We start from the raw sequence: 18,040 nt of genomic DNA, 5'->3' as shown, positions 1-18,040 counted from the left end.
CAGATGCCATCTCATTGGCTCTTTACACAACCCCAGAACATCTGGACAGCAAAGATGCATACATCAGAATACTCTTAATCGATTACAGCTCAGTATTTAATACAATCAACCCCTCAAAACTGATCAGTAAATTCTAAGACCTGGGCATCAACATGCTGTTGTGTAACGGGATCCTGGAATTCCTCACTTGCAGACGCTAATCAGTTTGGATTGATAAAACACATCTCCTCCACTGTCTCCATCAGCACAGGAGCACCACAGGGCTGTGTGCTTAGCCTGCTCCTCTACTCATTTCACATCTATGACTGTGTGGCCAAGTACAGCTCCAACACCATAAACAAGTTTGCTGGTGCCACCACTGTTGTGGGCCATGTCAAAAGTGGTGATGAATCAGTATGCAAGAGGGAAATTGAAAATTTGGCTGAGTGGTGTAATAACCTCTCACTCAAGGTCGAAAAAGACCAAGGAAATGATTGTAGATTTCAGGAGAGGGAAACCAGTGGTCCATGAACCAGTACTCATTGGAGGACCAGAGGTTGAGAGGGTCAGTAACTTTAAACTACTGGGCATCACTATCTCAGAGGACCTGTCCTGGGCCCATCATATAAGTATAATTTGCTAAGAAAGCACCACAGCCTCAGGAGTCTGCGAAGATTCAGCATGTCATCAAAAATCCTGGCAAACTTCTATAGATGCGTGGTGGAAAGTGTGCTGACTGGCTGCATTACAGCTTGGTATAGGAACACTGATGCCTTTGAGCAGGAAATCCTGCAAAAGTTAATGGATTTGGCCCAGTCCATCATGGGTAAAGCCCTCCCAACCATTGAGAACATCTATGTGAAATGTTGCAGTGGAAAAGCAGCATCCATCATCAAATATCCTCACCACCCAGGCCATGTTCTTTTCTCACTGCTGCCATCAGATAGAAGGTGCAAAGTGTTTCAGGACTCGCACCATCAGGTTCAAGAAGTTACTACCTCTCAACCATCAAGCTCATGAACAAAAGAGGATAACTACGCTCTTTCTATTTCTGGTGGAGACAACCAGTGGTCTCACTTTTGTTATTTCATGCTCTTGTTACTTATTACTACTTATTTATGTTTGTATTTACTCAGTTTATGGTTCAATAATCCTGCTTACAGTTACTGTTCTATAAGTTTGCTAAGTATGCCCACACGAAAAAGAATTTCAGGCTTGTATGTATACTCTCTGAATAATAAATTTTACTTTGAACTTTGATTGTATCAAAAAGAAACATCAAAAACATCATGGTATGTTTTTTGTTTCCGGACATTGCTGATACCGTAACTTTTGATGTTCACAGAACATTATGGCTCTATACTTGTATGTCGAAAAATACTTTGAAGAATTCCCATGGTACTGCAAGAATTCACTGTCATGCTGAAACCTCTTGCTATCCAGTCTTAGAACTACATGAAAAAGTCAAGTCCTGTATTGCAAGATTACACCTTGCCTAATCCCAACTTTCTCCAGTTTACTTCTGAAAATTTATTTTTGAAATGGTATCAAATAAGTCTCTAAGTAAACTGTTAAGAGACAAAAATCTCATTTTAAACTCCTTTAATTATTCTAAGAGTAAGCAAATTACTGAATTTGAAGGCATATGACAGTCAGCCCACATTTAATTTTTTTTTAAAAGACTACAGACATCCCACCTCTCCCGGAACTTCCAGGAGTCTCCCGCATATTGATAGTGGCTCCCTGACGCCCGGAAATAGATTTTTTTGAGAGGGAGAGGGAGAGCGAGCATCCTGATTGGTCTCTCTTCGTGCTAAGAGTGGCCCCCCAACCACCGGACCATGAGGAAACAATATGATTTGGCGATATGAAACGATATGAGTCAGCTGCACCTCTCCTCATTCCCTGTCACGCACTGTTGAATTTTAACGCACGCGAGGTCATCAGTGACCCCAGATGTGCAAAGGAATGGGTCCGTGACCCATTTGTGAATGTCCCCAGTGAATCATCCATGTCAGCGTGGGAAGAAGATCAACTCCTCGAGCTTGCAAATGATGGTGGGCATAACATCTCTGTCGGCATTCTGGATCAAACTGAATATCCTGAGATAGCCACGGAAGCACTGAAAACGTTGCTTCCATTTCCACCATATCTCTGTGAAGCGGAGTTTTCTGCAATGAATGCAACGAAAACTAAATTGTGGAATAGACTGGATATAAGGAACCCCCTTTGAGTATCGCTGTCTCCCATCACCCTTCGATAGGACCGTGTTGTTGCAGGAAAACAAGTCGAGGGCTCCCACTGATTCAGCGATATTGGTGTGTTGCAATGATTTTATATGTTCATACGGGGAAAATATGCACTGTGTGTTTAATATCCAAACGTTACTTAAAATGTTATGATGCGATTGACTTATCACCTATATTCCGGTTGTGATTAACACCCCTGCCCCCAGTCGGCTGGTCTAAAGAATATTGTCAATATTAAACCGGTCTGCGGTGCAAAAACGATTGCGGACCCCTGCTAAGTAGACCTATCAATTTTCTCTGTGGGCGGGCTTTACAGTCGACCTCAAAAGTAATGACAGGGTTGCTCGCTGCACTGTTTGCAACAGTGACTTTTCTATTGCCCATGGTGGGTTAAAATGTAAAAGACATGTTGAGGTGAGTTTAACAGGTGTCATTCGTTCATTAGCATAGCTAACGTTATTTAAACTAGCTGGCTGGCTGCTAAGGAGCTACACTATTGATGTCCTACTTGATGAGGCCAAACTCCCTGTAGACTTGCTTAAAGTTGTAATAGAATAACTATGATAATGTAAGTACATATTTTAATGTCACATTTTCTGCATATACCCAACCTGGTTTACAGATTAGACAAAATTACTAAACAAAGTATTACATACACCCTTGGAGGTCGACCGTGGGGGGGAGGGGGGAGAATATGGGGTTGCGGGGGGCGGAGGTGCTACCTCCCTGAAATAAGTTTTTGCAGGGTGGGATGTCTGAGACTAAAACATGAAAAGTAAAACTAGAGAGGAGGGAGTGGGAAGTACCAGAGAGACATTCTGTAATGATCAATAAACAAGTTGTTTGGAATCAAATGACCTTGCCTGGTGCCTCAGGGCTAGGTGTATCCGCACCCACAGCATCCCCCACCCCTGGGACTCCTCTGCCACCCAGTCCACACCCATCCTGCGGCACTCTACCCTTGCTCCCACCAGATTTACAAACTTGCTAATCGCTACACGTTGGCAAAGACAGTACTGTATCTTTGACCCTTTATCCCAACTTATCTGATGGTGTTCACATTTTAAAATTTTGTTTAAAACTTTTAAAATTATTCTTAAAATTCTCAAGCATATCATTCAATCTTTGAATGGATGGTTGCAAGAGAAATATTTAATATTTGGTTGGAATGGTTCCCAGATTTGCTTATAACAACATTAAAGTTGCTTATTCTCATAATACTACAGTCTTCAACTCAAGTTACAAATACTGATAAGTAAAACTGGTCCAGAGCCAATTTTCAGGCACTGACATCACTTAAAATTTAAGTGCCATTTGAATGTTTAATCGCCACCAAAATTAAGACTGTTATATTCATGGAATGTTGCCAGAGTTGAGAAAGTCATACTTTTTATGCAGACCCCTACTTTTAGGTTTTCTGTGAGAGTAGACACACCCAAAACTGAATCCAATTAGTTACTGACTCAAAATCAAGACTAGTCATTTAGAAGCCACTCCCTTGAGACATTAACGGTATGCAGTTGCTTATAAACATGACTATCACATTTTAAACAGATGCACCAAAACGCATTATGCTTCTTTATAATGCTAATTAACATTATGAAGATTGGGATGCTTGCACTTTTGATTTTGAATGGCTAGCTAACTCAGGCAGAAACTCACTTCAGGGGTTGAAGTCTCCTAAAAAGAGGAAATGGCAGATATTTCGCTTAGGAACACAAAAGGCACAGCTTGTTGGGCTGCTGCCTCATACATCTAGTGATCCAGGTTTAATCCTGACTGAAGCGTTAACTGTGTGGAGTTTGCACAAGGTAATTTATTCTGGCTGCCCTGGTTTCTTCCCACAAACTAAAGATGTGCCACTCAGGTTAAGTGGCCACTAAAATTGCCCCTCTTATTTGTGGGTGGTAACATCTGGTGGAAATTGATGGAGATGTGAGAGAATAGGTTAGCTTTATGAGATGACACAGACTCTTCAGACAAATGGCATCCTTCTCTGTTCTAACGAAATATGATCTGTAATATGGAAACCCAAAATATTCCACCTAGGCATTTTTCCGTACTATAATCACACTACTCTTAACATACTACTTCTTTCAATAACTCTATAAAACTGGCCATTATTACTACTGCACCTTAAGGAAGCCTCCCTTTGCTATTTTTGGGTTATCAATCTCATTCTGGCTGCTCTCATAGGATTTAAACAAATCCAGTTCCTCAGCTGAACTTTCAGGAGTAGACTCTAGTTCCATCACTGAGTATCCATCACTGTCCAAAACCTGGATTCTGAAAAAATAAGGAGGACTAGAAATCAGTAACAGGAATTTTTTATTTCACAGGATATGGATATAACCGGCAAACCCAGCATATGTACCCACTCCCAATTTTTCTGGAGTAAATCTCCTCTATTCCCCTAAATTTACATATTAAGCTTAAATAATTAAAGCCCCAATAACATGATAAACCTTCCAAGAGAGGGCAAAAGGAACTCAAGTAAATAAAACCACAAAACACAAATCAGAACAAACACGTTAATCAGATTGTTTTCCCATTGCAAAAAAGAATTACCTTTGTAGATCCATTTGTCTCTGTGCTGGTGCTCGCTTAACATTTGTTTCTTGTTGTTTTGGTACTTTAACATTTGTTGTTTCTGGTTCTGCAGGGCTTTCCTGATTGGCTGCAACTCTTTTCCTTCCTCTGCCTGATGTTTTGTTTGTATCTGTATTCTTGGCAGCATTACTTTCAGATGCAACTTTGGGAGGACGGCCACGCCTAGCTTTGGGGGGAACTGGTACTGCAGTCTCTTCAGATTTCTTCTCTTCTGGTATTTGCTGAATGTTCTCTGAACCTGCTGCAGGCGCTGTCCTTTTCTTTCCACGATCTGTACTGGTCTGTGGTGGTAAAGACTGTTCAGAGGACATCTCCTGTTATAAGGAGGACAGAATGTACACAGAACGATGCATAATATCACAGTGAATAATTACAGGAACTACTGATTTTATTTGTGCACTTTTGTTTTACATTGAAAAAAAATCAAAATTCCATTTAATTATAAATAAAGGAATAGCCCTATGGGACACAAGAGTATTTTTGAAATCTCTCCAACAAATAAAAATGGAATTGAAAAGAATAAAATACCCATTTCTCAGAGTGTCAATTTGGAGGTGTTGCTAAAAAGAAATCACTGATACAGCATACGCAATGTACAGGTCCAAGATCAAATATTATTGAGTTTGGGTTAATAGCTATTCTTGTGGCAGTTAATACTTTTTCATAGGGGGTGGTCATAAATGCAGCAGTTATTTTCCAAACAGGAAGACTAACAGTATATCTACTTCAAACCATCGTGGTCAAGATTTTCTCCTCTCAATAGGTGTGTTCTTCATTTCAGAACGATTCCTGTTCTATGCACTGCTGTGACTCTCTAATGAGTACCTATGCTAAAGATGTTGAAAATATTTCATCGCCATTAACTTTATTTTTATCTCTCTGAGAGGGAATACTTTGCATAAAGTATGATGCTGACAGTACAATTTACTTTGCATGGATAAAAAGCTGCAAAGGGAATCTCTAAGCTAACAAGTATTTAATTCTCCTTTCAAGATCCATTTTAAAATCTAGACACAAGAATGCCAATGGTGATGCGGAATAAAGTACCTTATTTCTAACTGGTTCATCTTTCTTCTCTGTTTTAGCTGGAACCACTGCAAGCAATATTACTGGATTTTCTTCATTTTCACTAACTTCTGTTTCCGGAACTTCTGAATTCTGCTCCCTGTGACAAAGTAAAGAAAAATAATTATTTAAGTCATGGGCAGTACATAATAATTGATAGGAGGATCTTTTAGCATCATTAAACTCCCACTTGTAACTATTCAAAAGTTTTACAGTAAAAGTTGTTTTTATAGATAAAACAAGTTTAAAAAAACATCAGCAAAACTTAGGAGCTGAATAAAAGTGGGTTTTACTGTAGAAAACTGGAAAAGCAGGAACAGCACTTCAGCCTCGAATTGTATTGAATTAGAGGGTAATTGTAATTCTACTTGTAAAGAATGGTAAATCCTTCGACTGTACATGGCAATAAGAAATTGATAAGCTTTTTAAAACTATTCCTCATTATTTGAAGTTATTTACAAAATGATTTAATTTTATTCAGTGTATTATGCACAACTTTCTAATTATCTCCAATTGCCATTACTGTTGTAATTAACAATCAAACTCTATTATTTAACAGTATTTTCTTAAAAACACTTTCTTAAAAGCATGGAATTTGTTAAAATATCTCTTGAATGCTCCATTAATTATCCTACAAGATTTCATGACACTGTCATGAGCCAGAAGTGAGTGGAAAGCTGAAATGTCTGAAGGTAAATAACCGGGATCAAATGGAATACATCCTAGGGCTCTAAATCAGTTAGATGAAGAGATTACGGAAGGCATTAGTAGTAATCTTTCAAGAATTACTGAATTCCTGAAAAACCACAAATGTCACTCCACACTTACAGAAGAGAAGGAGGCAAAAGAAAGGAAGTTATAGGCCAGTTAGCCTGACTTCAATAGTTGGCAAGATGATAAGAGTCCATTATTAAGAATGAGGTTTGGAGTACTTAAAAGGCACATGATCAAAAAAGTTGGAAGTCAATGTGGTTTCCTTAAGGGTAACCTTGCATGACATATCTGTTGGAATTCACTGAGGAAGTAACAGGCAGAATATATAAAGGAGAGTAAGTGGATGTTGTTCACTTGAATTTTCAATTGAATATTCAATTGAATTGGCTTTTGACAAGATGCAGTTCATGAAACTGCTGAACAAGATAACATGGACAAAATATTGACTGACTGGCAGAAGACAAAAAGTTGGAATAAAGGGGGCCTTTTCTGGTTGGATGGTGGTGACTAATGGTGTTCCGTAGGGGATAGGTGTTGGTTCCACTACTTTTCACATTACATGGTAATGATCTGGATGTTGGAATTGATGCCTTTGTGGCCAAGCTTGCAAATAATACAAAGATTGGTGGAGGGGCAGGTAATATTGAGGAAGCATGGAGTCCGCAGAAGTTCTTGACAGATTGGGCAAATGAGAATGGGCAAAGCAGTGGCAGATGGAATACAGTGTAGAGATGTGTATCGTCATTCACTTCAATAGAAGGAATAAAAGCGTAGACTATTTTCTAAACGAGGGAGTGAATTCAAAAATTAGATGTGTAAAGGGACTTCTGAGGCCTAGTGCAGGATACCCTGAAGGTTAACTTGGAGTTTGTGTCAGTAGTAAGAAAGGCAAATGCAATGCTGGCATTCATTTCCAAGGGCTAGAATATAAAAGGATATTACGCTGAGACTTTATCAGGCACTGGTCAGATCACACTTGGAGTATTGTGAGCAGTTTTAGGCCATATATCTTAGATATATATCTAAGCTACACAGGAATGGCTTAAGAACAACAAAGTCAATACACTGGAGTGGCCAAGTCAGAGCTCAGACCTTAATCCAATTGAGAATTTGTGGCTGGACTTGAGAAGTGCTACTCACTCACAAACCTAAATGCAATCTGACAGAGCTTGAGCAGTTTTGTAAAGAAGAATGGGGAAAAATTTCAGTGTCCAGATATGCAAACAGAGACCTACCCACGCAGACTCAATTGCTGCCAAAGGTGCATCTACTAAATACTGACTTGAACACTTAAGCAATCAATTATTATTGTTTTATATTTGTGATCAGTGTCAAAAAAGCCAAATTATATCCACAAAGATTTAATGTTGTAAAACAATGAAACATAAAAACTTCCGGGGGTGGGAAATATTTTTTATAGGCACTGTAGGATGTGTTGGCAATAGAGGTTACAGAGAAGGTTTACCATGGGACCATAAGACATAGGAGCAGAATTAGGCCATTTGGCCGAGTTTGCTCCGCCATTAAATCCTGGCTGATTCTTTTCTCCTCTCATCTGTTTTTTCCGCGTCTCTGTTTTAAATGGATGCCCCTCTATCCTGAGGTTGCACCCTCTTATCCTAGACTCCTCCGCCATAGGAAACATCCTTTCCATATCTACTCTGCCTAGACCTTTCAACATTCAACAGGCTCCAATAAGATCTCCCCATCGCCCTTCTAAATTCCAGCGAGTACAGACCCAGAGCTATCAAACATTCCTCGTATGATAAGCCTTTCATTCATGGAATCATTTTTGTGAACCTCCTCTGGACTCTCTACAATGTCAGCACACCTTTTCTTAGACGAGGAGCCCAAAACTGTTCACAATATTCAAGGTGAAGCCTCACCAGTACCCTATAAAGTCTCAGCATCAAATCCTTGCTCTTGTATTCTCAACCTCTTGAAATGAATGCTAACATTGCATTTGCCACCTTCACACCAGTTTAACCTGTGAGTTAACTTTTAGGGTGTTCTGCACAATGACTCCTATGTCCCTTGGCATCTCAGACTTTTGGATTTTCTCCCCATTCAGAAAATAGTCTGCACATTTACTTCTACTACCAAAGTGCATGACCGTGCAATATTCCAACATTTGTTACTTTCTTGCCCACTCTCCTAGTCTGTCTGTCCTTCTACAGCCTGTTTCTTCAACAATACCTGCCCCTCCACCAATCTTCATATCATCTGCAAACTAGGCAACAAAGCCATCTATTCCATCATCTAAATCACTGATATACAGCAGAACAAGAAGTGGTTCCAACACTGTGGAACTCTACTAGTCACTGGCAGCCAACCAGAAAAACAATCCTTTTATTCCCACTTGCTGTCTTCTATGATTTTCCAGTTCTCTGACACCATGCCAGAGTCCAATGATTTTTGAAAGATCATTACTAATGCCTCCATAATCTCTACTGCTACCTCTTTCAGTACTCTAGGGTGCAGCTCATCTGGCCTAGGTAACTTATATACCCTGAGCACCTTCTCCCTTGTAGTAGTAACTTCACTCACTTCTCTTCCGTCACATCTTCAACAGCTGGCACACTGCTAGTGTCTTCCAGAGTGAAGACCAATGCAAAATACTCATTTAGTTAATCTGCCATCTCCTTGTCCCATTATTATTCCTCCAGCCTCATTTTCTAGTGGTCCTATATCCACTCTCATATTTCTTATTTTTTACATACTTGATAAAGCTTTTATTTTCCACTTTGGTATATTTTGCTAGCTTGCTTTCAGATTTCATCTTTTTCCCCCTAATGATTCTTTTAATTGCTCTCTGTTTCTAAAAACTTCCCAATTCTGTCTTCTCACTAATATTTGTTTTGTTGTATTCCCTCTCTTTTGCTTTAACATTAGCTTTGACTTCCCTTGTCAGCCACAATTGCACTATTTTGCCATTTGAGTATTTCTTCAGTTTTGGAATACATCTTGCACCTTCTTCATTTTTCCCAGAAGCTCAAGCCATTGCTGCTCAGCTGCCATCTCTGCCAGCAGCTCCTTCCTGTTTACTTTGGCCAAAGCCTCTCTCATACCTTTGTAATGTCCTTTACTCCACTGAAATACTGCTACATCAGACTTTACTTTCTGCCCATCAAATTTCAAGTTGAACTCAATCATATTGTGATCACTGTCTCCTAACGATTCCTTTACCTTAAGCTCTGGTTCATTACATAACACCCAATCCAGTATAGCTGATCTCCCAGTAGGCTCAATGACAAACTGCTCTAAAAAGCCATTTAGTAGGCATTCAACTAACTCACTCTCTTGAGATTCATTTCTAACCTGATTTTATCAATTGACCTTCATGTTGAAATCTCCCATGACTATCATAACATTGCCCTTTTACATAAGAACATAAGAAATAGAAGCAGGAGTAGGCCATCCGGCCCATCGAGCCTGCCCTGCCATTCAATCATGGTTGATCTGTCTGTAAACTCAGCTCCATCTACCTGCCTTTTCCCCATAACCCTTAATTCCCCTACTATGTAAAAATCTATCTAACCGCACCTTAAAATACATTCAGTGAAAGAAGCCTCAACTGCTTCCCTGGGCAGAGAATTCCACAGATTCACTACTCTCTGGGAAAAACAGTTTCTCCTCATCTCTGTCCTAAATCTTCTCCCCTGGATCTTGAGGCAATGTCCCCTCATTCTAGTCTCACCTACCAAATGGAAACAACTTTTCTACTTCATCTTTTCTATCCCTTTCAAAATTTTCTATGTTCCTATAAGATCCCCTCTCATTCTTCTGAATTCCAGACAGTATAATCCCAGGTGACTCAATCTCTCCTCATAGGGTAACCCTTCATCTCTGGAATCAACCTGGTGAACCTCCTCTGCACTGCCTCCAAAGCCAGTATATCCTTCCTCAAGAATAGAGACCAGAACTGCACACAGTACTCCAGGTGCGGCCTCACCAGTACCCTGTATAGTTGCAGCATGACCTCCCTGCTCTTGAATTCAATCCCTCTAGCAATGAAGGCCAACATTCCGTGTGCCTTTTTAATAATCTGTTGTACCTGCAAGCCAACTTTTTGCAATTCATGCACAAGCACTCCCAAGTCTCTCTGCACAACAGCATGCTGCAATCTTTCACCATTTAAATAATAATCTGCTCTTCTATTATTCCTTCTAAAGTGGATGATCTCGCATTTACCAGCATTGTATTCCATCTGCCACACCTTGGCCCACTCACTTAACCTATCTATATCCCTCTGCAGACTCTCCACATCCTCTGTACAATTTGCTTTTCCACTCAAGTTTAGTGTCATCAGAAAAATTTGCTATGCTACACTCAGTCCCCTCTTCCAAATCATCAATGTAAATGGTAAACAGCTGCAGGCCCAGCACCGATCCCTGTGGCACCCCACTCACCACTGACTGCCAACCGGAGAAACACTCATTTATACCAACTCTCTGCCTTCTATTGGTTAACCAATCCACTATCCATGCCAATACACTTCCTCCCACTCCATGCACCTGCATCTTATTTATAAGTCTTTTGTGCGGCACCTTATCGAACGCCTTCTGGAAATCCAAGTATACGACATCCACCTGTTCCCCTCTGTCCACTGCACTCATTATGTCCTCAAAGAACCCCAGTAAGTTTGTCAAACAGGACCTGCCCTTTCTGAATCCATGCTCTGTCTGTTTAATGGAACCACTCCTTCCTAAATGTTTCGCGATTTCTTCCTTAAATGACAGCTTCAAGCATTTTCCTGACTACAGATGTTAAGCTAACTGGCCTATTGTTGCCCGTCTTTTGTCTACGTCCTTTTTCAAAAAGTGGCATGACATTTGCTGTCTTCCAATCCGCCGGGACCTCCCCAGAGTCTAGAGAAATTTGGTAAATGATTACCAACGCGTCTCCTACAACCTCTGCCAATTCCCTCAGCACCCTGGGATGCATCCCATCAGGACCAGGGGACTTATCCACCTTCAGGCCCTGTAGTTTGCTCATCACTATTTCTTTAGTGACAGTGATTTTATTGCGGTCCTCACCTCCCAATTCGTCCTTAACATCATTCTTTGGCATATTAGAGGGGTCCTCCACCGTGAAGACTAACACAAAATAGTTGTTCAATGCCTCAGCCATTTCCTTATCACCCAATATCAATTTTCCCTTCTCGTCTTCCATGGGACCTACGTTGACTTTAGCCACCTTCTTCTGCTTTATATATTTATAAAAACTTTTGCTATCTGTTTTCATATTTTGTGCTAATTTACTCTATCTTCCCTTTCCTTATTTCTTGTTTAGTTTTTTGACACACCTTTTCCATTTCCTGTTGTAATCTGCGCTAATATTAGGAGGCCATCATTATGATGGCCATAACTGCCATCAGGCTTCTTTTACTCTCACAGTTTCTTAACTCAATACACAAGGATCCAACACCTTCTGATCCTCTGTCACATCTTTCTACTGATTTGATGCCATTCTTTACCAGCAGAGCCACACCACCCCCTCTGCCTACCTTCCTATCCCTCCAATACAATGTGTAACCTTGGACATTCAGCCCCCAACTAGAACCATCCTTCAGCCACAATTCAATGATAATCACACCACCATACCTGACAATCTGTAAAAGTGCAACAAGATCCTCCACCTTGAGTACTGTATTTGTTACCCTTTTTGATTCTGCATCCCTAATACACTGATACTCACCCTGCTGGCTGCAATTTTATTCTATCATTTGCCTGCCCTTCCTGACAGTCTGACTGCATGCGATCTTTGCTTTTTTTTTTACCACCTGTCTTATCCTGAATCCCTTCACTCTGGTTCCCACACCCTGCCAGATCAGTTTAAAACCTCCCCAACAGGTCTAACAAACCTGCCCACGAGGATTTTGCCCCCCCCCCCACCTTGGGTTCAGGTGCAACCATCACCTTTGTACAGGTCATTTCTCCCCCAGAAGAGATCCCAATGATCCAAGAACCTGAAGCTCTACCCCCTGCACCAGCTTGCCAGCCACGCAGTAATCTGCCAAACCATTCTGTTTCTACTCTCACTGGTGTGTGGCACAGACAACAATCCAGAAATTACTACCCGGAAGGTCCTACTTCTCAGCTTTCTACCTAGCTCTCTAAATTCTCTTTTTGAGACTCTGCTTTTCTTTCCTATGTGATCCATACCAATATGTACCAAGACATCTGGCTGCTCTCCCTCCCTCTCCAAAATATTGTGGACATAATCTGAAATCTCTCTGACCCTGTCACCATGGAGGCAACATACCATTCAGGGGTCCCGTTCATCTTCACAGAATCTCCTGTCTGTTCCCCTCACTATCGAGTACCCTATCACAACCAAACTCCTCTTCTCCCTCTTTCCCTTCTGAGAGTCTTGTACTCTCAGTCACTTCACGCCACGGAAACCGGCATAAGCACTGGCCTGATGGGCCACAAGGCTCGTGATTTAATCTTGAGCCACTCATAGCCAATCATGTATTAGTTCACGCACTGCCTCCCCTGCATTCTTGCTCCCTCGTCAATTTATTCAATTTTTTCATTCATAGTGTTTGGAAATGAGCCTGCAACTTCCAGTGAGGATAGTACACCTAAGATGTCTCGGAAAAGCACTAGCACAGATGTGAAACTGCAAGTGATACTGCATTTGGAAGCTGGTGGGCGTCTATTTGATGTTGGTGCCTCTTTGAAATGGGCTACATTGACGATCAGAACAATTATAAAAAAATGCAGACAAGATAAAAGCTTCTGCAACGATCTCAAAGTTATCACCAACGGCAGGAGGAGAGACAGCAGCGCAGCCCTCCGGTGAAAAATGATTGTCGTATCCATTAAATAGGGGCCGTGGACAATTCTGATTTGATGGAGACAGACGTGAAAGCACAGAGGAACATCTGGAGGAATTTCTGAAACGCCAGTTCGCTGCTGCTGTTACTGCGCGGTTGGGAATCTTCCGGAGAGAAGGCCTCAAAATCCCCAGCTTTGCCTGCTGTTGGCGACTGAGATTGAGGTCGAATTGTTCGGACAGAGATGGCGCTCAGTACTCGGTGTCAGAGAGCTGATCGGACGCTCGAAGTTTTCGGATGACTCAGAGTCGGACTGTGTTCGGGCATGGCAGGGAGAGTTTTTCTTCGTTCTCCCGTCTACGTGAGAAGTGGGACATTTGAGAGACTTTGAACTTTTTACTGTGCTCATGGACTTCTTCATCAAGTTATGGTATTGTTGCACTGTTGTAACTATATGTTATAATTACGTGGTTTTGTTAGTTTTTTCAGTCTTGGCCTGTCCTGTGTTTTGTGCTATCACACTGGAGGAAATATTGTATCATTTCTTAATGCATGTATTACTAAATGACAATAAAAGAGGACTGCGTGCCTTCATAATCTAATAAAGGTGACTCGTTCAAGGAGCTATTTGCTTGAAAAAATGGAAAATATATGGGTGAGTGACCAAACATAGCAAAACATGCCCCTAACTCAGCTAATAATGGAAAAAGCAGGAAGCATCTTCAATCATATTCCAGAAAAAGAAAATATGTCGGTAACATTCACAGCCAGATAAGGTTGTTTTGATAGATTTAAACAGGTACAGTAACCTCCATAGCACATAAATCTTTGGTAGTGACTAGTGCAGGCAGCAAGGTAGCCCAGGATTTTACTGCAACACTGAAGGCTATATAGTCGGCCCTCCTTATCCGTGAGGGATTGGTTCCGGGACCTCTCACAGATACCAAAAAACGCAGATGCTGAAGTCCCTTATTCAACCTGTCTAAATGCAGTGGACCTTAGGAACCAGTGGAACCCCGGACCTTATTTAACCTGTCTCAGTGTGGTGGACATTAGGACTCAGCAGCAGAGCTCTGAATCCGCAGTGTTTCTGTTCACAAAAATAATCACGATCACGATTTAAAATAAAGTGGAAATAATAAAGCGATTGGAAAGAGGTGAAACGCCATCGGTCATTGGAAAAGTGTTAAGCTACAGCCAGTCAACGACTGGAACAATTTTAAAGGATAAAGTGAGAAAGGCCCTGCCCCGATGAAAGCTACAATTATTACTAAGCAACGCAGTGGTTTAATTATTGGGTTTTGGGGCTTTGGGTTTTTGATCTTCCACATCAACCCGGCACGGATGGAGAGCGCGCTTGGGAGCAGTCTGTCACTGGATCGAACTCAGGAATTTCGGTTCCCGAGCCCAGCGTTGAAACATACGTTTCTTAAGTGTTTTATATGCATAGAAAGGTAAAATATATACTATATACTAAGACAAATGTTTGACTAACTGACGCTAAATAATACCGGATGTACCTGTTCCGACTTACTTAGTAAGAGAACTTTCTTTTTTTTCTCGATCCCGATCCATGATAACCTACGCACATCCTCCCGTATACTTTAAATCATCTCTAGATTACTTATAATACCTAATACAATGTAAATGCTATGTAAAATAGTTGTTAATGCTGCATTGTTTAGGGAATAATGACAAGAAAAAAAAGTCTGTACATGTTCGAACAAGTGCTGGAAGAGCACTTCCAGGTTTTCTCGATTTGCGGTTGGTTGAATTCGCGCATGCGGAACACGCGGATAAGGAGGGCCAACTATAATTAAAAAGGACAATTATCCTCCTGAGCTGGTCTTCAATGTGGATGAAATGGGTCTATTTTGGTAAAGAATGCTTTCTCGTACTTCCATCTTCCAAGAAGAGAAATATGCATCTGGGTTCAAGGCTGGAAAAGAACCATTAACCACAGAATTCCTCAGCACTAGCATCGCCACAATCACATAAATTATGGACCAGTTCACTGATAACGACCCTGACTGGGAGCGAAGCAATAAGGAAAAGAGGGGTGCTCTCGACATGAGTTCCTTCTAACGAGAACTGCTTCATGAGAGGAAACTTAAGAAAAGACAGTCAACTCTCGACACCTACTTGAAGATGAAGCCAAAGTCAGAGAAGTCACAGCCTCCTCTAAGATGTAACCACAACCCCCTCCCCTCTGCTACTGCTGTGATGTGTTGTCGCTCTACTGGTGTACAGGTTAGGCCTATTTGCATGTTTGTTACTTCAAGAATTACTGTGTATGCATAATATCATATATCTCAGGTTTGATTTTTAAAAAATCAGACACACATGACCATTTACGTAATGTTATAATGATCCCACATAGCACTCCACCTCCGAGGAATGCATTCTCAGCATTAAACGGGGTCTCAGCGTCTATATAAGCTACCTGTTGTGAGCTTTTTAAGTGCATCTTTCTTGGTTCCTACAATCTTATGCACCCTTTCCTTCAGTCGATGTAATCCCTCCTATCTCCAGCAGAAGAAACAGATCAGCACTTAACTCTCAGCCATTATGTTGGTAATGCAACAAAATGCAGCAATAGCTTACCTTCCCCTGTTTGTAGCTGGCGAATTAGGTTCAGAGTTTGCACTTATATTGGTTCCTGTTTCCAAGCCTGGAGTTCTCGTATGTGGTCTTCTACCAGCAGCTGACAAAGGTTTGTTTACTGTACCCAATACTGTAGCTGGTTTGGGCTGAAAAAATGATTAAGTTATAACATATGTCAAACAATGCAAATATACAAAATTTATACACTGTTTAGAAACTGGGATTTAACAAATTGTGGAATTTTTCAGAAGCCATTATCAAACTAGTTCTCTTTAACTAAAGGATTTGTTATTTAGTCTTCCCCAGTTCAAACCAGGTAATCAAGAATAAAATACTGAAGTTACTGAAAACACATGTTAGGAAACACTGAAACTAGTACATATTTCACAATTGTGTGGGACACATAGTGTCGCATCCTGCACTGTGATAGAAGTAAATTTAGCAAAGTTTTATTTACATTTTAAGTGTCTCTGTCATAAATATTATTTAAGAAAATAAACACATTAACTCATAAAAGCAGCAACCTGACATTGATATATCCAATTAAAATATAATTCTTATTACAGAACAGAATTTGTGGATCTTACCGACAGGTGAACTTACTAGAAAACTCTAAAGAAATGTATATTATATAACACATCATCAGTAAATAGTAACGAGGGTCCAGGTGCCTGGAACATGCTGCCAGTAGAAGAGATAACAGTGTTTCAAGAGATATTTAGATAGATATACAAATAAGCAGGGAATGGAGAGATACAGAACACAAGCAGGCAGATGGATTAGTTTAGAAAAGTCCCATGCTTGGCACAGACATGGTGACCTAAAGGGCCTGTTCCTGGGCTGTACTGTTCTATGTTCAAGAACTGAAGGAATGCTATACTGATGGAAGATATATTAAAACAGGTTTCTTTTCTCAAATGGGCATAAAAGATCTGGTAATGCTACTTTAAAGATTCATCATTATCCGCTATATTCTGGCCAATAATTTCCAGGATTCTGGCCATTATTCAGCCCTTAATCACTTGGTCATTATCACATCTGTGGGATCACCTTGCACATAAATTTATAACATATTTACTACATTATATCCTTAATTAGCCTTCAGCAAATAATCCATTGCAAATATTAAAAATAGCTGGCTGGTGGTGTAGTGGCATTAGCACAGGACTTTGAGGCTCATGGCCCTAGGTTTGAATCTGACCAGCTCCCATGCTTTCCATTGGTGCTGGGTTGAGCATCAAGCTAGCAACTCGGCCTCATAGAAAAACATTCTAATGCTAAAGAAACAGCAAGCCTGCCACCCTGTGCACCGCAAGGCATGGAGAAGAATAACAAATATTAAAATAATAGCTATTAAAATTATCTGTTGTCAGCTTAATTTATTTGTAAGCTACCTTTCTGTAACCTTGTCAATTCAATTAGAACAGGCAGGTAGGAATGTTAACTTTGAATAGTTATAGTGTTAAATATAGCACTATGTATTAAAGTATAACAGAGAGGCAACCCAACCACAAGAAGTACTACCTTCCAATAACAGTAATTTGCACTAAATTTTGGGCAGTATTATAATATAGAAATGCAACAAAGAGGACCGTGCTAAGATTTACCTTTCCAGTGAGTAACAGCGTCTTTGCCTCATCTGACAAGTAGCACTTATTATTGCAGGAATCCTAAGCAAATAAATATTTATCAAGTATTAAAATATTTGGAGGAAGTGCTACAAAACAGCCTGTTGAAAGAGACTTGTAGTAACTTTATTTTGCTATACTAAGATTATTTCCTCGTCACTAAATATAAATAATATTCTCAGGTGTGTAATTTAGACCTGTACCAGTCTTACACTTGATGTGAAATTATGTATATGTGACACAAATCAACATTTTCCAATTGAGCTTATCCATAATTTTCTAGGAAGAAGCACAATCATCCTGCAAATTTATGGTGCAGTTAAAGAATGCTATAACCAGAGTATTAATAAAACACATCTTCTAACAAAAAAAACCAAGATACTTTTAGGCCATTTTATTCTCAATATTCT

At 40.3% G+C, this 18,040-nt stretch overlaps 1 protein-coding gene across 6 annotated transcripts in view; it reads right to left on the bottom strand.

Annotated features, from left to right (window-relative positions):
- The window catches only part of pds5a (PDS5 cohesin associated factor A), a 188,017-nt gene that overhangs the window by 8,145 nt on the left and 161,832 nt on the right, over positions 1–18,040 (bottom strand). For 3 of the 6 annotated variants that reach the window (XM_063043272.1, XM_063043273.1, XM_063043278.1), the window contains 5 exons: positions 17,610–17,672; positions 16,003–16,148; positions 5,886–6,003; positions 4,797–5,152; positions 4,364–4,514 (listed from right to left, as the gene is read on the bottom strand). In XM_063043272.1, coding sequence (XP_062899342.1) covers positions 4,364–4,514; positions 4,797–5,152; positions 5,886–6,003; positions 16,003–16,148; positions 17,610–17,672 — 834 coding nt within the window. The remainder of the gene's footprint in view (positions 1–4,363; positions 4,515–4,796; positions 5,153–5,885; positions 6,004–16,002; positions 16,149–17,609; positions 17,673–18,040) is intronic. The other 3 variants (XM_063043275.1, XM_063043276.1, XM_063043277.1) reach the window with 3 other exon arrangements.

This window comes from Mobula hypostoma, chromosome 3 (assembly GCF_963921235.1).
Source record: "Mobula hypostoma chromosome 3, sMobHyp1.1, whole genome shotgun sequence".
In the NCBI taxonomy this organism is placed as follows: domain Eukaryota; kingdom Metazoa; phylum Chordata; class Chondrichthyes; order Myliobatiformes; family Myliobatidae; genus Mobula; species Mobula hypostoma.
The sequence above is the reverse complement of the archived record's forward strand: the minus strand, read 5'-3'. Positions and strand labels throughout refer to the sequence as shown.